The 21,332-nt window shown below is 41.4% G+C and overlaps 1 protein-coding gene across 2 annotated transcripts; it reads right to left on the bottom strand.

The window, feature by feature from the left end:
* Positions 1–9,320: 9,320 nt before the first annotated feature.
* Positions 9,321–20,856, bottom strand: taf4a (TAF4A RNA polymerase II, TATA box binding protein (TBP)-associated factor). 2 transcript variants are annotated; one of them, XM_046076167.1, is made up of 16 exons: positions 20,545–20,856; positions 19,323–20,228; positions 18,812–18,945; positions 18,365–18,484; positions 17,017–17,106; positions 16,697–16,819; positions 16,380–16,469; positions 16,057–16,269; positions 15,638–15,779; positions 15,439–15,541; positions 14,631–14,800; positions 14,412–14,542; positions 14,098–14,223; positions 13,126–13,182; positions 12,906–13,028; positions 9,321–10,609 (listed from the first exon to the last, which is right to left on the bottom strand). In XM_046076167.1, exons 2-16 carry the CDS (start codon positions 20,077–20,079, stop codon positions 10,445–10,447), a joined length of 2,544 nt encoding a protein of 847 aa, XP_045932123.1. In that variant the 5' UTR covers positions 20,080–20,228; positions 20,545–20,856; the 3' UTR covers positions 9,321–10,444. The 2 variants fall into 2 exon arrangements, with proteins under 2 accessions (XP_045932123.1, XP_045932122.1); XM_046076166.1 differs by lacking the exon at positions 20,545–20,856 and adding an exon at positions 20,455–20,534.
* Between the last annotated feature and the right edge of the window lie 476 nt (positions 20,857–21,332).

The raw sequence follows: 21,332 nt of genomic DNA, 5'->3' as shown, positions 1-21,332 counted from the left end.
GCTATTGAGTCTCTTGGGCCAGTGCTGGGGGGGGGGGGGGTTCTGATGCCGGCTGCGTGATCAACTGCTCCTAGTTAAAGTGTTAATGTTGCTATTCAGTAAAGGTACTGCCCAGGACGGGCTGGCTCTGCTGGCTGCTTTTCTGCTGACACCACTCTGAGCCTCCTGCTATTTCAGGACTCAGTCTAAAATGAGATCAAAGCAGCAGAATAAATGTGATGTTCCTGCTGCAAGTGGGGGAGAGAATATCTACTGTTTAACGACCAGCCATTTATGATATGGGTGGCTGGTCCCGTGGAGATGCTATTAGACTGGGTGTTCATATAAGTCAAGGCTGAAACACTGTCTGTGCACCGACAAACAGCACTTGAAAAGCCCCCGGTTCACCACGTGTCAGTTAGTCACACATAAATTGGTTAATTGCTCATTTGAAACACTAGGGCTTGTCATAGTACGAAACGTACAGGTATAATTATTAACATTAACAAAGTCTCTACTGTTAAATCGAATTGAGCAATCATTTATTTTATCATTAACACCTTTGTATTTCCTGCTGTGACGTCAAAATGTCTTCCAAGAAAAATACCTACTGTATATACAGTGAGGTGCGTCCAGCATTATTACCTAATCTCATGGGCCACATGTCAAAAGCTATTCCTATGAGCTTTATTGTATAAATTGTCATGACATTTTGTACAGGGGGAGAGGATGAATCCTACTGACATGAGGGATCCCCTGACTTTTCCTCTAACACCACCACAAGGTTGACTTTAATGTTAATGGGGTGATTTTTGGTTATCCCTATAGTTCTCATCTAGCACCGCCATCAGGTCAAATTTTCTTGTATGTTAATTTGTTATTTGTCCAGTACTTTGATTTATAACTAAATACCTGCAAAACAAATGACATTGACGCAAATGTCTTTGTACTTTGGGTTTATTGCTAACTAGCAATTGTTAGCATACTAACACACTTAACTAAGATGGTGAACATGGTACACATTACACTTGCATATCATGAGCATGTTAGCATTGTCACTGTAAGCGTATTTCCATGCTGATGTTAGCACTTAGCTCGAAGCACAGCTGTGCTGATTTTGACCATTCATTTTTTAACATGTCTCTTGTGAGTTAATTAACACTGTGAATGTTCAAACAACTGGCCAAGCACACTTGTCATATTCAGCAACACTTATAATATAATCACAGAGAAGGACGCATCATGGGATTGCCCTTGTGTTCATGTTGACATCCTCAACACAAGTACGTGAAATCTGAGCATCTCTGTAGAGACCGACTTCTCTGTGATTACATGCTAGAGTACAGTGGGATATTCGAGCTGTGTCCTCGAGCAGAGCGGCTCCTCTAATCAACTGCATGTAATTCTTCACCTTAGCCACAGTTTAAGTGCCTTCCCTGGGACACTGGCTACATCTCCAAATGGTATGGAGATGATTCCTTAGCAGCCAAGTCAGTCTGGTGTTCTTTAGGGTACAATCAAGCTTCCATTCCCATCTTCCCCTCCATTTCCCTCTGTCAGCATCACTTCAGGAAGACAGAGCAACGCTTACCATGAATAATGCATGTATAGCAGTCATTAGTATAAATAAATAATTGACCACCACACATATGTAACAGAATTAGTCTTGTAATGATGATATTAAAGTAACACGACAGGGAGGAACGACAACCTCTCTGGGCATGTGCCCAATCTAAGATGATTAGTCGCAGCTTGATGACTCTGTTCTTATGTGTGTGCCCTTTGTATATAAACTCCTTTGTTCATCACAAGAGCAAAATCTACCTATGTTTCATGGCAAATAGCCTCTTTTCATACGTAATTAAATTTTGTCTTTCTGAATCTTAAACAGTGCTTCAAGGTGAGGTGACTTTCTTGGCCTAAAGTGGTCTCATGGTTATTTATATTCATTGTTGTTGTTATTTTATGTCTTTTGACAATTTTTAGCCATGCTATCGCCGTTGCTCTATGGATGCCAATCTCAGTCTGTTGATCCACTTTTGTCCAGATGGAAATATTTCAAAAACATATCAAATGGATTGCTATTCAATTTTGACATTTGTGTTGATTCTTTGACTGTTCCACTTGCACCACCATGGGGTTAAAGGTTTTTCTTTTAGTGTCACATTGTAGCAACTTTATATATCATATATATACTCATATATCATTTGGTACAGACACTTATAGTGCCAATAAAAACATCCGGAGTGGAAACCCTGAAAATTTGGGGGGAAAGTCAGAAAAAAAAGTTACAATAGTGTGTTTGGTTGGTGTTTCGATAAAAAATAAATCAAGATAAAGAAAATCCCACACAGTGCAATGGAAGACAGATTTGGCGAATAAATCATGACGTGCATGCAGCATGTGATTTGAACGCCCACTGAAAATTCCACTCCACTGGAGAGATGAAAAATGTCAGCAGACGAAACATCAGGTCTTTGTGGGGCAATGAGGAGACTGAAAATTTCCACAAATTAATAATTAAACAAACATAAATACCATATTTCCATCATGTTTTATTAATATATTTTCTAAATTCACATATTCTTTTGCAAATTTTCTGAAAAGTCTGGTAAAATGTGTGCTCGCACCAGCCATGTTTAAATCGGTTCAACAGAACCCTGGGGCTTTTACCCCCTTTGATGGGGTTCGTTTGGGTTGGTGTGAACAGCAGACTCGAAATTCTGGTGCGGACCAAACAACCGCTCTGTGGTCCGCCTCAGACAGCTGTCAAGTGAACTCTGGATCGGTTCATATCTGGTGTGAACACCATTCAAACCAATCACAGCAAGCATACTACTGTATGTGTCATTTAGTTTAGAAAAGTTTTCTCATGCTGTTCTGGCAACTGGTGAACTAGTAGCGTGTTTGCACCAGGGGACAAACCTGTACTCATCACAAAGTGAGATACCTCCTGGATATTTGGGCTGAAGCATTTCTCAATTTCTAGAGAAGGCGCATAAGAGCATATAAAATAGGTTTTATAAAAATATTATGTGATAAAATGAAGGAAAATTGATATCAGCGATCTGTTGAGCAGTGTGGTGTGAAAGTTGAAAAACTGCTTCAACAGTACATAAAAGTGGAGGGGACCAAGGATGTTCTGTCTGTATCTTGGAGCTCTTTCAAGCCAGTGTACTCAAAATGTGATGAAAACTAGTTAGATGTGAATGAAATTAAATGGTGTAAGTGTTATCTCTGCAACACAAACAGAAAAAGCATAGTTTAGTCTCAAACACAAGGAGTAAAACGTTCCTAAACAATCCTCTGCAGGCCTTATAGGCACACAGAGAAGCCTACAGGTCTTTTGAACATAGTAATAAAAACCTTACTGTGTGTGTCAGACACATACTGAATTTCAAAGAAAAAATATAAATACAACAAAACATTTTCATTGTTGTTACAACTAACCCAGACTCTTGTTGTTACAACCAGTAGTGTAGTCTAGGTTTTTTGTAGTGAGTATACTGTGATTTTTCCCTCCCAGCCTCATACTCACCCGTCCCAGAGCAATGCGTCCTAGAGCGACACCCCAAAAGCACCACCACACTCACTAATGCATACAGTACGCATCTACATGTAACTGAGAGCTTTCTGAAAGACTGCTTATGTGTTATAAACATGCTGTAAGCTACATTTAGCCTTAGAATATGAATATGGTCACTCATCTTCTAAAACTATTGTCAAACTTAGGCTATGCACTGTATGAGATTAAATGCATGAGAAAGCATCCAGGAACTGCTACTTCTACTACTGTACACAGACGCACACAGATCCACAAACACACACACACTTCCCTTTATCTCTTCTGTTCTCTCACATTCATTGATCCATTACACTAACGTTAGTGAAGTTAGCTAGTTTTAGATACAGTTCAATATACCCTGCTGTTACAGCTACTTTAATTACATTAATGATAATGTATATGCTACTTATACTTACCAAGTAACATGACAAAAGCATCTGGCTTGTTCTCTGTACTGCGTGGGATGGAGCTCAGACTCATCTGGCTTATTTTCTGTGGTTTCATTCATTTTAACGTTCATGTCGTCTGCTGCAAATGCTGTGTCACCTGAAGCGGCAGGAGCTTCAGGCTACAAAAACAGTTAAGTTCTGTCACAAAACGATCTTGTTATGTATGCTCGCGTTTTTAAGTGATTTTCTAGAAATCGTTGACCTCACATAGACCACACCACTGGCAACTAACCCAAACTCTTGTACCCATGAACTAGCTTACCTTAAAGCTTACAGTTAAAACATTGGCACTACCAACTTGCATGAAAGACATCTATATAGACACACAATAAACATGATTTAAGTGAACATTTGTGTGGAATTGTGGTGATATTTCTGTCTGATCACTGATGTTTTCAGTTTCGGTTTTCTTCCTCTGATGAAGAGCAGTGCGCTAGTCTCATCGAGTAGTTATTCAAATTATTTATTTATATTGGCCTAACTGTTTTTTAAAAATGGGCCAACGATCGGCCCATAAAGCATAGGCCTACACTGACATTGGGTTGGCCCAATCACATCTCTTACAGCACCCACTCCCTCCCCCTCTACTCAAGCGGTGTGGAGGGCCAAAAATAATAATAATTCGCCAAATGTACGAAAATAACCAATATATAAATATAAGCTAAAAAAATAATAAGCTACTGGTTACTGCATTACATTCTATTATATTTTTATATTCTGAATTGTCACCTGCCACCTAAATTTTGTCCTTCCCTTTATAAAAATAAAGACATTTCCACCATAAATATGTGCAGAAAATGTCTCCAGAATGCAGGAAATTCAGTGTTTAATGCTCAAAATTTTCAAATATTTCATCAATAAATAACTCTTAACTGAATTCAGATTAATGAAGCTATTTTATCATTGAGGTGAAAAGGTTAAAATGACTTTAGGTTGATCTACAGGAGAAATATACCTGACAGCCTTACAGCATTATATTACACTATATTCTTCTTATTTTGAACTGTCGCCTGAGACATTTCCTCAATAAATTGGTGAAAAGAAAATCACCAGAATGCAGATAATTAGGAGGAGGACCCCCAGAACCCCCCAATTATCAGTGTTAATTGTTATCAATAGTAATTATAATATATATATATATATAATTTACTGTTGCTTTATAGACATACTTTGGGTAGGTAGCAATGGGGGGGGGGGGGCTAAAACATGAAAGACTTCTGGGATGGGCTAAGCCCCCAATGTTTCAAGAGCCTGGAAACGCCCCTGTGTCTGCCACAGGGTGCTACTTTTTACCATGTGTAATAAGGACTAAACTGAGCATGTGCAGAGTGAATCAGGTGATTCATAACTTGTTGGTGATTGTAGAAATTAATAAACCAGCGGCTGCGTTGGTTTGACTGCGCCTGAACGCTCCGCTACGAAGGTGAGTTCGCGCTACTGGGAGAGATAACTTCCTGTTATTTCTCACAATATAAAAGCCATTTGTGCTTGAAGTGTTCCGGTATTCACTGGTTTACATTTTATGCTTTGGCATACCGGCACATTGACTCTCCTATGCGCTCTCCAAATCAGGTTTTCTGGGCTCTACGTGACGCTCACCTGTTCCCGATCTCGCCTGCCTGCTAATGTCCGCAGGGAGATCGGGAGCCTTTCATGCAGCCGCATGCATCAAGCTCGTCAAAATCACTTTTTCGCAAACCAACCAATCACAGCCTGGAGGAGGCACTACAGCAAACTTTAGAAATGCTGAACTCGTTGTTCTGTATGCACGGTTATTATTATTGACGAATTAGTAGGCTACTTTGCATAAACAAATGAGAGATAACCACCAAGTAGATTTTGTCTTGCACAATAATTGAATGACTGAAAACAACCCACAAAAATGAAACTGCTGTTTTGTCCAACTGGAATTAATATTAGGCTACTAATGGTAAACTATAGTAACCTATAGCCTACTGAAATTATAATGAATACACAAACATTAGCACTAATCAAACCTTAACCACAGTGGTGTAGGCTAATATTAGAGAGAGGTTTTATTAGTGAAACAGCTTAATCTCAACTAATAAACTGTAAGCAAATTATCCAAATCAAGTGTAACCTGTAAATATATTATTATACTAACATTATACTTTACTTGTGTACCTTTATACCTCCAGGTTGTGGATATATTTTGTTTATCAAATGGTCAGAAATTACTAGAAAATGCATATATTTTGGTCATAAGGTAACTCATTGCCTTTACTGTATGCGTAGCGGCCATGCTTATTGTCGTGCAAAGTCACCCCCCAAAGTCCCATCCTGAGCCAGGAAAAACCCTGTGGTGTTACAAAGATCCCATATCCCCTACTGTAGTATGTAAGTATTTGGAGGGGTTTGTTTTTTTGCCCACTGACTGTGTGATACAAGACTGTGTGTTGGTATACAAACGGTTAACAGCTCTTGTATGATCACTACTATGAGTCTGTTTTTTGAAACATTATGTTCTGTAATCCCTCCTCATATGCCTCACAGTGGTTTGGTCTGCTGCCTAATCTTTTCAGCCTTTATTCTTTAAAATCTCCCACAGGGATATGTTTGCAATGTCCCAATCAACAGTGACATGAAATGTCTGCCCTTGCCATTTCCTCTACATGGCTTTTGTTTACAATTTCTCGACCATTTCAGTTTTATGCCACTGTGAACAACCAAGTTGGAAAATTGAAACAATGCATCATCCTCGCAATGGTTCGATTAGGAACCGGACGTCATTATTTGAGCAAGTTGAGTCTTGAGGATCATAGTAAGATCAGTATACAGCACAGGACTGACCAAATAAAAAAACAGTGGATTAAAATGTAAAAAGCATTTTTGATTTTCACATCAGCCTGTGTCATGTTTAGTCTGGCACCAGCCTGTTTGTTCCTGTGTGTTCATGTCACATATTTCTCTGTATGAACCACAGGTGTGTGCACTCAACACATTTTGGTGCCTGTCCTGCCTCATATAGGAAATTACTTTGTAAATGGAGATGTTCCTCTCCTGTGGGCTGGCACTGCCTGCTGCTTGACCTGATTCAGCTCCATTAAAGAGGCCAACAGGCTATTAACCCCCGCATCAATACCTCACAGGTTCAGCCACGCTTACAAACCCATTTCAGTGGCGGCCATAAACACTGGTCTTATTATAGTATCTCCAGGCCAAAGCAGATTGCCCCGGTCGACCCCCAGACGAAAGTCCAAGAGTCCTAAAGTCAGCATTAACCTAGGTGGACCGAGGGCAGATCCCACAAGAAATGGACTTGTGAGGAAGTGTAACCGAATGAACTTTTGTTGCATGTTATATTTCAGAGTCTGATTCCTCAGGAAAGGCTAAAAATCATTCTCTTTCATTTCAGGATAAAAGGGGTTATAGGCTACTGGATTTGTGCATCTTAATGGATCATAAAGTGCAGTGACTGGATCACAGTGTGCCACATCAGTTCATCCAAATCACATTCTCATGTCCCTCCTAGGAGAGAGTTTTATTCATAAGCTCAAAGCTTAATCAACAATATGCAAGGAGGCGTTGAAAAGGATAAAATTAATTAACTGACTAGTATTGCATTTGTCTCACAGCGTGAATATGGTGGGATTACGAAGGGAATTTCAAATTCATTGGTTTGCAAAGTAATGTCAATGAAAAAAATATCACAACCTTCTGATTCATCTAGCCATAGGGGTCTTACCTTAATAAAGATTTTCATAACCATCCGTTTCATGTAAGTAATGGGGGCTGGGGGAGCTTTCATCAGCCTCTAACCATCATTAAAACTGAGCCCCTCTGTGAGCGTAAACAAGCAAGGAATTTTAGACTGGAGACTTATCATAAAAGTGCAAGAGGAACACCCTGCTGAGAAGCACTATCAGAGCAGTCAAATCCCATCTTGGAATCAGACAAAAGCACCCATAACTAAGTGCTGATGAACAGTCACAGGCATGAGCGTGTCTGCACACACAAATAAACTTCAACTTTAGATATGGTTTGTTATATAATCTCACCATGGTGTGAAAGCAAAAATGACAGCACTGAATGCAACAAATTAATAACAGCCCCCTAAATGTCTTGGAAGGAAGCAGTGATGCTACTTCTTTCTCCTTCCCTCTGGCAGGCTCAGGGTGTTTACCCAACACCCTCAGGTGCAGTGACTGAGACGTCGCTAGGCAACCGCACCATCCCTGTTGTTGCTCTGCCTCTGGCACTCAAGTGGGAGCTTATGTGGACTTAACTCTGAAAGAGCACCAGTGTTGAGGAGTGGAAGGGGGATTACCAGGAAAAAATATTGGATTGGGCTGAAGCACAGGGGGTGAGGCCTTACCTGAATCGCCACCAGACACCATGATAGACTGTCAGGCCACGCTGGTTCTGCACTCACAACTGAAAGTCTGCCTTTGCTTTCTCACAGCAACACAATGCTGTGATATTATTTAACAATCCAGATTGTTTCCCGCTCTTTTTTTTTTTGCTGCGTTATGCAAATTGGAAGCACCGGACATGTTGGCCTAGTAGTCTGTATTGTAGGTGTCGAGTGCAGAAAAACGCAAACATGTGAACAATAAAGTCAGCCAGATGTAATGTAAGGTAACATTAACTATAAAGAAGAAGCTGACGCTATGGCTTCAGTCCACCTCAGCTACAAGAGAATCCTCTAATTTGGTAAAATGAGCTATTGCCACCTAGTGGCTCCCAGATGTACTTTCATTATGGAAAATGAAATTGGGGCTCATCACCACTGATAGCTCCAAATATACACTTATTGTTTCTCTTTGGTCGGCGCAGATACGAAAGCTGCTCCCAATCATTGCAACATCAGGCTACTGTCCCAGTGGCAGAATGGACTAATTATTTCCAGCCCATGGTTGTGGTGAATGTTAGCAGCTGATGTTGCAGCTGTTACCACCGTGTGTTGGGCTGATAACTGAGACGGACTCAAACAAGACAGCCCAACAAAGAACAGCACAGACTGGTAGCAGACTGTGTGTGAGTGGGTTTTTCAGTCTAAGTTGAGAGCTGTGTGTTACGCTCCTGGGAGTTGCCCTCAATAGACGCCTATATAAACCCAGGGGACACACCCGCATTGTGTACAACATGTGGCTTTACAGATGTTAGAGGATTAAGTGGAACGATCTGTGAACAGGTAGCGTAAAATGGAATTAAAGGTGTTCAGCTCTTTCATGTACAACGCCTCAATACCCCCAGTACCACATGCAGCACACATCTATATGTTCTAATAATGCAATGCTGCCCCCTAGTGCAACACAATAAAATACAAAAAAAAACTGTTGATGACAGATGCCAAACCAAACGAGTTACTGTAAAATCATTTATTCCAACTTTTCAATAGAGAAAATGTTTCTTTATGTAGTATGGGTAAATTCTCAATTCTATACAAAACTGCGTGTAAAACTTTAGGTGTAACATGTACAAATATACAGGAAGAAACTCCAGTTTCTTAAGTTGGAGGACACTGTCAGTAACTATTAAAAGAGTAAAAATATGTGTGTTGGTGGCAGCTACAAAAATAGAAATCAGTTTCCGGTAGATGTATGTTTGGTAGAGCAATACAGGTTAAAAGCCTTCTGTTTAAGTTTTAGAAACCAATACATGTCAAACAAATTTTTTATCAGATAAAAAAAACAAACACCTCTCTTCACACACTGAAAACTATACCCCCCCAAAAAATGCCAAAACTGATTTTAAAAAGTAGCCTATGAATGTAAATTTTGTTTTGAATTTAAGAAACAACTGAGGTGTCACATTAAATAAATAACTAAACATTAATTTAAGCTTGAGTTTAGTAAATAAATATGCTAGGGGGGGAAAGTCAAATAAAGTAATGGAGATGACAGATACAGAGCGAGCTACTGCATCATGAGTTACAGAAGGGTTAATTGCTTTGGGGTAGCTATATGGCTTATTCATCGTTAGGAAGGCAACTCAGTAGGTTACACAGTTTGGAGTTCAAACTAATTCAGTTGACAAAACAAAAAAAATCATTATTCAATAAAATTAGTTGGTGTAAAACAAATGTGGTGATTTCCATTTCTTTAAAGTTTAACGCACACACATATAATCAGACAATAAACTACTGTGGACAGTGCATAATTGTACAATAACTCATTTGTTCATACAAAAACCATTCCTCATAAAACATGTCATTCATTTTTGCACGTTCTTGAAAAAGAAGTTCAGGGAAAATTAGTCCATGACTGCTCTATAAGAAAACAGGCATTAGAGGAGAGAGGTAGAGAGGCCATCCGATATGGCTACCACTGCATTTCAGGTTATCATGTGCATATGAAAGACCTTGAAATGTGCCAAGTCGCTGAGCTCCTCCTCTTCATTCATAAGAGTCTCTTATGCTCTCTCTATGGTGGGAGCGGTTGGCCTCTCCACGCACTTCACTCCCCTCCTCTCCTCTCTGACATCAAGCCTATTTGAGAAAGCCCTTGTAGAGGAAATGGGAGCGACTGGTAAATCTCTCGTTCTCCAAGCAGAAGAGCAGGTCCCTGAGATTGACACGTGTGACGCGCTGCCGTGTGAGCCTGGAGCCTGACGAACCAGCACCACCAGACAGAGAGGGACCTGTTCCTGATCCCTGCAAGATGAGGAGACAGGTGGGAGGGAGACAGAAAGGGTGAGAGGGCGGACTGGTTATGTGATACCCGAAGAGGAGTGGGAGAAGTATTATGATATTTTACTTAAGTAAAAGTACCAATATAGCAAGGTAGAAGTATTCCACTACAAGTTAAAAAAGTCATTCAAAATCCCACTTAAAAGTATAATTTCTGTATTTTTAAACCTGGGCCCATTTTTCACACTGATCACAGCATAACAGCAAGTCAGTCAGGGATATCAATCTGTCCAGTTAAGAAGCATTAGCGATTGTGAATCATTGTCACTTGTTTTGGTGCAAATAAAAGTGACAACATGTTCACTGAAGAGGCAACCGCAAGACAACCCCCAAAAAAGGGATTGGTTTTTCCAGGTGGTGGCCACAGACCACCATTCAGGTTGCACAGGTAGTCCAGCTCCTCCAGGATGGCACATCCATAGGTGCCGTCGCAAGAAGGTTTGCTGTGTCTCCCAGCACAGTCTCAAGAGCATGGAGGAGATAGCAGGAGACGGACTGTAACACCAGAAGAACTGGACAGAGCTGGAAAAGGGTGATAGAAGGGCATCAACCCAGCAGCAGGACCGCTATCTTTGTGCGAGGAGGAACAGGAGGAGCACTGCCAGAGCCCTACAAAATGACCTCCAGCAGGCTTCTGGTGTGCATACTTCTGGTGTTACTGACCAAACTGTCAGAAACAGACTACATCCTTTCCACCTCGTATAAGACTGAGACTGTCAGTGGCAAAAAAAAACCAAACACTTTTTGTGGACGTAATTTTGACAGGCGTAAATGCCTCAAAGGAAAACGTTGCAGCCACTGCAGCAGGTTCATGGCTGAAGCCATTTTTGTACCTAATAGTCCGTTATGGCCACAGAGCTGTGTGTTTTGTTGTTTTCTTTGAACTGCTCTCTCCTGTGTTACTCCAGGCTGACCCTTCAGCAGTTTAGTCTGTGTGTTGGAAGTAAGTGCACGCCAGTGGGTCATTTGGGAGCTTCCACAATGTATGTGCAACTGTTAGATTAAGAGATGTGATCAACATTAAACCAAAAGCAGTCTACTCCTCCCTGCTAGAGGGTGTCTGTTAGAGTAACTTCTATATGCTTATGGAAGCAGCTTCTCCTTCTGTGTTAACGGAAAGCTAGTTTTAAGTTTCCATTCTTCTGACCATAGTTTGTAAGTATTCAATTTCTGTTTAGTTGTAACAAAAGCCCAGTGGTTTAAGATTTCCCTTATGTTCTTTCTCCCCAGGTAATACTTTTTAATGTGTTACTCCCGACAGCCCCTGAACATTGGACCCCTGGAAGTTGGCGTACAGTATTATTAGCTAAAGGAGATTTCGACTGTGGCGGCGGATTCAGACACTGCGATCTGATTATAATCAGTTTTTTCTTTCTAAATAACTGTATATATATTGTGTAATTTTATGTTACCTATTTGTGTGTAGCTTGACGGGACTAGAAACTTTCATTTTGTTGACTTCACAATCCTGAACAGCATTAAGCAGTTGAGAAAACTAATGGATGCATGTGAACTGTTTATTAGCAATATGTGTTAAAACCTTTTAGAGCGAGAGAAAACATTTGTTTTTTTATATGGCAATTCCTGTCAGCAACAATTAAAGAATCCAGGGCCATTCATTGTAGCAAATGTTTATACACTTATTCCACAGAACAGGCTCTGCTATTGTGGATCACTAAGGGAATTAAAAGCCTAGAGCAAACTGAGGTTTGTGGTCAAATGAGAAATCAATTAACTCAACCAATAACAGTGATGCGTAGCAGGTAGAGCCAAGTGTAACCAACATCTGCAGCATTGGCAGTAATGGTTTGTCACATTGTCTCATGAATGTGATTAGTGACTTGTTTGAATTTGATTTGTTTGGGTGCTCTGCCACATCTAACGAGCTGCTTCATAATATAATTTTCTCCAGGTATGTGAACAGACCAGATGACAGACAGCAGGTTACTCTCGGGGTGTGAGTCACAGCTCATCCCAAATCAACTTTGTCTGACTGATCCAATCCAAGAAGAACTGACTAACTATTAGCGCCAACATTAGCTATTTCTGTAACCACTATAGTATACTGACAAAGAAAGAAGATTTTTAACTGTCACCGGCATTTTCACTTTATAACTTTGGTGTCTTTTGTTGAAGTGTGAGTCCATTTTGTCTCGCCAAGTAAGTAATGTAAAGAGATGTTCCCTGCAGAGTGAAAATGGCAAAGGCTTTATCACAGTTAAATAACACTATATGAAGAGGATGCTGCGATTAGTGTTACCTCAGCTGCAGCAGACGAGGATGGAGAGTCCAGAATCTTCCTCTTCTTCCTCGGACCAATAGCTGCCAAGGCCGTCAGGTTGGCCTCCCTCTGTCTCATCTGAGCCAGCTCCTGCTGCTGCATCTGGACAACGCAGACATACCAACATGGAAATTAAGCACACAGTGCATAAACGTACAGAAACAGAGACTAGTTGACAGCACTCCTCCTCTCATCCTACCTCTTTTGCCTTCTGTTTCAGACGCAGCTGCTCCGGGTCCTCTTGCCGAGCTCGAGACTGCAAGGCCAGAAGCAACACACATTAATGATGTTGTCAGAAGAAAAAGGAAAGCCCGGGTTGCGCAGGGCTAGAGATACTGTGTATTTGCATGTGTTGTTTATTAAGTCCATTCTGCATGAATATCTGCTATCACATGGAAAACTACACCAACTACTTGTTTTGGCTAAGCCTCAAGTCCCCCGAATATCCCTCAATATTTACATTACGAGTTACACAATATTCATACAGCACAACCGTTCTTTTGAGATGCCCAGGTGATTTATTAAATCCATGTATCATTTTATTCCAAATGTCACATACCTACTAGAAATAAATTCGTCTCCATAGTACATTTGTTAGAAGCGGTTTGTTTTACATCCTAACAGGTATCCCGAGGGTGAGTCAAAATCAATTGCAGGCAACCTTTTGTTGAACTTTATAGAATATAATGTACCTCTGGAGAAGAGAATAGCTGAGGGATACTGAACTACTAAATATAGGCCAAATAAATCAGCATGTATTACACACCTGCTTCTATTAATCCATGAACCTAGACTTCATTTAAACATTAAAAAGTAACAGATGGCTTTGAAGTAACTTCAAATGCTTGAAATTGATGAAAGTCTGTTTAAACCTAGAAGAACTTCAATGACATGTCTGCTGAATGTAATATCTCAAGGCAAGAAAGTGCATGTTTTCATGGTTTCTTAAGTTTTTTAATTTCATATAAAGAATATTTAATCCAGGTATTTATTACAGAAAGGCATTCATTTGTGAAAACATCAAGACCTCTCTATTTATTTTATTACTCTATTTGACACCAGGTATCTGACTCTTACTTACTCCTCAACACAAAGCTACCACATTCCCTTTTAATACAATTACAATATCACCAGTAGCTTTCAGATATACAATTTTGATGTCTGTCAGTACCTTAGCTGCCTTTAGGAGGATCTCTCTCTCCTGCTCCTCCTTCCTTTGTTTCTCTAACTGGTCCAGCTGCTCAAAGAATTTGAGCTGAGCACGAACATCACTGCTCTGCTCATAATTGTCATCCTCCTGCCAACAGACAAAAGTGTTACAATGCCATCCCAGAAAGAAACAAAAGACTACAGGAAAGAAATGATTGCACATGCATGTGGACTCGGAGCATCTGTCAACTGGATGCTAAAAACAGCTTTGTAAATACAGTAAAATGTTGTAGCGCTAATGTGTTTCGTCTCTTTATAATGCTGCTGTAAACAAACCTTGAAATTGACATTTTTCTGCTGAGCAACTTGGGAAACTTTTTCCAGTAGGTTCTGGAGCCGCTGCTGAGTAGCGTGGGAGACATAGGTCACCACCTCCGCGCCCAGGTCTGTCACGCCATACTTCCTACCTGGAGGAGAGAAACAGCAAAACACCTTGGGACTTAAGGGGGTGGCGGGACAGATGTTGGATTGTCAGTGATGTTGTAGGTGTCTCACCGATCTCCAGCATTCTCCTCTGTAGCATGGCACAGGAGAGAAAAGCCTCGTCCTTACAGGAATGTGTCACCGCTCCCACTAGTCCAGAATTGGTTGCTAGGATATTAGCACTTTCCTCTGATAGGTTCACTCCGGCCATGGAGGCCACGTCGTTGATGTCGTCATCATCTCTATAAATGTAAATTCAGTAAGGCAAACCCAAATCACTAGACAAATATCCATGAATCCAGATGTGTCGCACACAGGGCTGGGAAATTATTTTTCTATTAAGACATTTATTTTGTTGAAGAAAAACTCTAACTCTAACTCAGATTTGTTAAATGATCCACTGTTTGGCAAGGTTTTGTCACATTCTGACCATAAAGATTTGTTTTAAACCACAATTAACCATCTGGTTTCCTCAGCTTTCACTCAGGAGCAAAAATCAGCCTTTAAACTCAAAAGAAATAGTGACTTTACATTTATCATGATAATTATAGATATCAAATGATGTGAATTTTTTTATCGTAATAACATTTTTGGCCATGTCGCCCAGCCCTGGTCTCACGGAGGTGTGGCAAAAATAGCACTGAAACTTGGAGAAATCACTGAACTGTTCATTTCATTTGCCCAGCTACATATTGTTTTGTAGCACTTTAACAGTATTCTGACAATGAAATTAAATTCTATAATATAATGACATTTTTATTTTGCTGGGAGAGTTACAAAAGTTCCCAAAACTTAACTGAGTGATGCTATTACTAAAACCTGTGTGATTAAACAACATTTGTGGTAAAACTGATTTGAACTCTGTTTTCTTTGTTCTTACTTGAAAGTGCCACCCGCCTCCTTCAGCTTGTTCTTTTGAGCCGGGGTCAAGGCTGCAGCATAGACTTGTCTAGAAACAGGTGGAACCTCCGGCCTCACAGATACTGTCAGAGACACAAAATCTCAATAAATACTACAGCTCACACAAAGAACGACACATGTATGCACAGACAGAGGTGTTATTAGATTGACTTTCTCACCTGGTTGCAGCTCTTTAAGATGGACCTGTTGCTGTCCCACCATGATGCGGCCAGGGGCCTGATTCCTGAGAGTCACCATAGGGGTCGTCGGTAAGGCTACCTGAGGTCTCAAGATTGCTCTCTGCTGCTGAGGCTGGAGAACCTGCACGTTTCAAATGTAGATTAACTATTACCTTTACTTTATTATGCAATTTCAGGGAGTGGGAATATTTCAGATGCCACTCAAGGAGTGTCTAGGTAGCTGAATGGTTATAGCCGGTTTGATTCTAGCTGGGGACCTTTGCTGCATGACGGGCACATCACTCACTCCCCCATTTCCTGTCTGCCTTTTCACTGTCCGATAGAGGAGAAAAATGCCCCCAAATAAAAACAAATAAATAAATGCCACTCAAAGTTGAGTGGAGGTGACATCAGTTTACCAGTGTGGGTGTCTGTCCTGGTTTGCTAATGCCTGGCTGGAGCTGCGGCCTGCTGACTGGGGCAGTGAGGTGCGGGACCGGGCTGCCCAGGACCACTGTTGTGGGGGTGGTTGAGGTGGAGGAGACTGGACTTGAGGCCGGCTGAGGGAGCAGACTCTGCTGGATGAAGGCCTCTGCATCTGGGGTGAGCTGCCTCAAGGGTGGGAGGCTTTTCTACAGGAGACAAACATCACAGAAATGCACCTTTTGCTGGGATCCAAAAAAATCGTGACCAAAATTATCTTTGATTAATGAAAATGACGATAGAATACAAGCGTTCTTACCTTGAGGAAAGGCACAAGGTAAGGTTGAGGTGAAGACTTGAGCTCTTTGTACAATGTACTGGTGAATTCCTCAGCTTCCAGTTTGCCCTCCTAATGCAATATATAGGCATAAAGAGCTGGGAGTGAAAGCTGTCACAATTGCAGATACAGATGATACTTCTCTTGGCTAAAGGTTTTCCACTTTTAAAGGCCAGCTGGGATTTTTATTTTTTTTTTACTTCAAATGATTGTATTTTAGAGCATTCATTTGTTAATAACCTTATCACATCTACAGTTACCAGGTTCATGTGTATCTCCTGTATGTAGGGCTCACTCACCAGCAGCTCCTTGACCAGCTCTCTCACGCTGGCTGCAGTCTCTGTTGACTGCTTTCCAGAGGATGCCAGCTTGATCAATGTAGACAGGAAGTTCTTACATTTCTTCACGTTCTCCAATGTCTCCTGCCAAAAACACAGAACATTAGGATTATGAATTAAGTCGCATTTGTGAATATCCATGTTATACATGGCAGCTTGCTTTTATTATATTGTAATTGACTACTAAAGTACATAATTGCAGTGTCAAACTCTACAGTACAGTGCAACAATACATGCTGACAACCAGCTCTATCTGATCCATTGGGCTTAGCACAACTCACTTTGCTCATTGTTACTGAGGTAACTGTGGTCCCAGCTGCTTGGCTGACGGTCCTGGGGGTCATTCCTGTTACTGTAGCCCCAACTGAGCTCTAGGAAGACAGACATCGCCATCCTGACATGTTATTTCAGTTGTTAACCACATTTCAAAAGCCACTTTCGGAGACTGTGGGTTTCAGAGCAGTTTCAAAGTTGATCAAGTGCATCCAGCTTCAGGTTCATAAGAGGAAACAGGTGCGCTTCTCATGAACTGAATTTCAGCTGGGTGCTCGTCCTCAAACAAGAACTTCAATGTGTTCGTTGTAAGCCATTAGGAAATAAGTCAGCAATCCCATGGTATGACTCATTTTGCGATTGTTTCATTTATAACTGGCAAATCTGCTGATGGGTTTTGGCTTGTGTGACATAAAACTTTAACAGGTTGTTAGAGGAAGAGGTCCACATAAGCAAGAGTTCCTAAAGACATGCCCGGCCACCTCTGTCTGATCACTACCTGCTCTTGTCAGCCCCATCCATGTTAGCTAGATAAAGTCCTACATAGAAAGAAGTCAGACTCATCAAAGTTATAGCTATAAATTCCATCTGAACACTTGACAACTAAACCTGAATATTTTCTTCATTTCTTTTAGCAAACTTAAACAAATAACTGCACAGAAAATGTAGAAGTTTCAGAACTACACTTTTTCTTCAAATTTGGTAATGAACTGACAAGCAGATAATAAGAAAAATGCTTCATGGTTTTAACAGAAATACTGTGTTTAATTATTATACCCTCCTCCATCAAAAGCCGATGTGCTGTTCTATATGCATCTTGAAAAACTACATTTCAGCAAGTACACACTTTTTTTCACAATAACAAATCTACGTGTAACTTGGTTTCTCATCCATTTTGCACCTCATAAGATCACATGAAATGTTCTGTTATCTGCTGAGACCCTTGGCTGCTAGCATACAGAATATTTATTTAAAAATACATATAACTCCTTCAAGTCAAGGTCTCAACTCTACTACAGTAAATCTAGGAAACACGGTTCAGAATTACCAAATAAACCCTGGCAACTGAAAAACATTTACTCACACTACGCACACAATAACACATCATATGGAGACTGAGAGTTTGCTTCCTTTTCATTGTGGAAAAATGCACTCATAAAAACCTTCTAGTGTCACTTTCACACAAAACTAGTAGTATTATGGCACACTATAATGTAATATAATGCTGACCCAATTTCAAACAGTGAATGAGTATCACTGTGTATCATCCTTCAATCTGCAACTTGTACAAATACACAAAACACTGTGCTACAAGCCAAATAAACATAATTATGTGACGAAAGCAGGCAGGGTTACCTGAAGGATAGGAGGTCTGTGAAGAGCGGTGGTGGCAGCGAGTGATGTCGGGGCTGGACAGCCCTGACGGATGATGGTGCTGGGAGCCACTTGTCTGCTGATGATGGTGTTTCCTGGAGCCTGAGAGAAGGCACATAGTGTGACATGATGTGCAACACCCAGTTTCATTCTTCAACTAGAAACTACATGGATTACATTTTAATACATATATATCTATGTGTATGTTATAATTTGGCATAAATTAAGACTAGTAATACAACACAATAACATACAAGCACACTCCTTTCCATCAACCTGCTGTAAAAATTAGCTATAATTTCTTTAATATTCTACTCAACAGGTTCTTCCCTGACCTGTAGGAAGGAAGGTAAGCTAAACATTGGCACAAAAGTGAAACATGATGGTTTATTAATATAAAGCTCTTCCTAGGGCAGACCGCCATCTTACCTGGCCAGGAGGCACGTTTGTTGGTGTAGCAGTCCGAGGTGGCATGCCTCCCTGTGCCTGGGCCTGCATCTGGGCCAGAGCCTGCTGAGGAATCATCAGCAGCTGTCCACTCTCACTGCGTACAAGCACCATCCCTGAGCCAAGTCAGGAAAATAAGGGACAACTTGAATATAATTATACTAGCACATCTATAGGAAGAAGTAGTGTCAAAAGCAATGCACTTCCAATAAGAGAAACAGGGCACTGTTAAATGATCAGCTGTTATTCTCACCATCAATCATAACAGTGGTTTAGAGTTATTTAAAGAATCGGGTGTGCTATTTAACACTGAGAGGACAGATGTGTAATATACTACTATGTGTTGGATCAAAATTCAATAATATAATCATTGAATATTTCTTTTAATAATCATTGAGCAGAGGCAAATGAAAATGAAACCACTCTGGTGAGTCAGTCAAGTGTGGAAATAAATGCCAGTGCATGCACAGTAAAAAGTTCTGACTTGACTCACCCGGGGGGAGCTGGATGTTATGTATACTGGGCTGTCCCGGGGAGGTCTGTGAGAGCCTTGGGGCCAACATCTGAGGCGTCAGGGCTCGGATCCCGGCTGGACCGGCTGCTCCCGTTGCCGTAATCCGGGGAGCGCTGACGGCGCCGGGAGTGACAGCAGACTGCGGAGCCGTCTGTATTATTGTTGTGGGTGGCTCTGCCTTGATTATGTGCGAACCTGCGCTGGACGGCTGGCTATTGTTTACATGCGTGGGCTGTACGACGATACTTGTCTGACCTGTATTGGCAGCAACAGCAGGGCTCGCATTATTGTTCCCATTCAAAGTTGCACCCGACCCCGCGGTTTGCATAGGCGGCCTGACGAGAGTCACAGTAGGTCCGGCTGTCTGGCTGACAGGCTGAGCTGAAGCGACAACACTCTGCGAGATCATGAGAGGCGTCTGAATTACACTGTTTGACGAGGGGGGCATTATCGCACTGGCTAGCCCTTTTGACATCACTGTTCCGCTGTTGGCTGCTGTGACAGATACCGCCGTGCTGCTGCTGTCACCAGTACCGCTCGTCACTGTCGTCCCCCCGAGAGCGGCAGCGCTTCCTGAATTGTGAAAGTTCATAGTTTGGCTCCCATTGAAAGTCTGCACCGAGTGTGAGCCTAGTTTCCCCTGTTGAATAGGGAGAGAAGTTACACCGCTACTAACAGCAAGTGGTTTGCCAGGGTCTTGTCCCGTGGAGTCCGTGCTGGCCGTAGATACATCCATAGTTGAACCATGGGGACCTCGTTTTGATGAGACCCCCTGCACTTCAACTTGTTCAGAAGGAGCACGAACAATCTTGAACGTGATGGGGCAAGACTCTGGCACATCTACTGTTTTTCTCTGTCAGCTCCGGCGTTCGCTTCCCGTGTATACTCGGGGAGACAAAGAGGAAAACAACATTTAGTTACAGCATACCTGCTTCAGCAATCGTCTTGACCAAGTCCCAGCTGGACATTAGCTCGCGCTACCCCCTTCTCCCGGAACTATAGCCATGTGATTACCGGCTGCCTCGTGCCTACCCCAGTGGTTATTGTGACACAAGAACGACGGTTGTGACTCTACAGACTGTACAGGATGGCAAACTACCGCTTTATTCACCTCTGTGTGTAAAAAACGCTCATCCAGTTGGCCGGGGCTACCCGCCATCTTCACGCTACTGCGAGTGTGTGAGAAGTGTGAGGTACTTACCAAGTGACATGCGCGTGCGCACACCAACGGAACGTCTCCGTTCAGGCATCTCTGCGAGCTGTGGTTGGCTGTCCCACATTGTCAAAGGCGGTACCAATGGCTTCAGCTCAGCTGTCATTGCTGGGGATGCGTGAGACGAAACAACATCGCACCGGAGACGAAGTGTTTGCATCAAATGTTGTGTCGTCGCCGGCGTGTTTATGTTTTCACGATATCTATTCCGGTTTAGAATCGCGCCGTGTGACTCCTGGTAGAATAATAACGGGCTTTACAACGAGCTAACAAACCAAATTTCAGACTTTAATGACTCTCGATGCGCTGTGCAAGATGGCTGCAATGCTTTGGCCAGCAAGTGAAGTTGCTGTTGTAAAAAGTCGTTTGAGGGCGCCCCACCCTCCTTTCAGAAAGGAAATATTGTACTGTGCTGTCAGCAGTCATTGGAGTTAGTGTGGTTGAACTCCCACGTGCACTGACTTTTAGATAAAAGCATAGTGCAAACAAAGTGTGTTTGTTTTTCCTTACATTTATATATTAAATATAACTGCTACATCCAAATGTAGCCTACTGTGTGCCATGTATTCAACTTACAAATGTACAGTAGCCTACACATTATATATATATATATATATATATATATATATATATGTGTGTGTGTGTGTGTGCTATGAGCAGTTAGAACTTTTTTTTTTCTTTTTTTTTTAGAACTTATTAATCTATATCAGTATCAGGAAAATCAGGTCATAAAATATTAAAGGATATAACAATGTAATAATTTAATATATATTAGA

The sequence above is a fragment of the Micropterus dolomieu genome, linkage group LG18 (genome assembly GCF_021292245.1).
Source record: "Micropterus dolomieu isolate WLL.071019.BEF.003 ecotype Adirondacks linkage group LG18, ASM2129224v1, whole genome shotgun sequence".
In the NCBI taxonomy this organism is placed as follows: Eukaryota; Metazoa; Chordata; class Actinopteri; order Centrarchiformes; family Centrarchidae; genus Micropterus; species Micropterus dolomieu.
This window is presented reverse-complemented; position numbering and strand designations above follow the sequence as displayed.

Excerpts from the sequence above, each read along its gene's own strand:
- taf4a (XM_046076167.1), bottom strand. The coding sequence starts at position 20,079 with ATGGATGTATCTACGGCCAGCACGGACTCCACGGGACAAGACCCTGGC. Across the intron at positions 18,485-18,811 it reads CAAACGTGCCTCCTGGCCAG|GCTCCAGGAAACACCATCAT; the intron begins GTAAGATGGCGG and ends GCCTTCTCTCAG. Across the intron at positions 15,542-15,637 it reads TCTTAAAGAGCTGCAACCAG|TATCTGTGAGGCCGGAGGTT; the intron begins GTGAGAAAGTCA and ends TGTCTCTGACAG.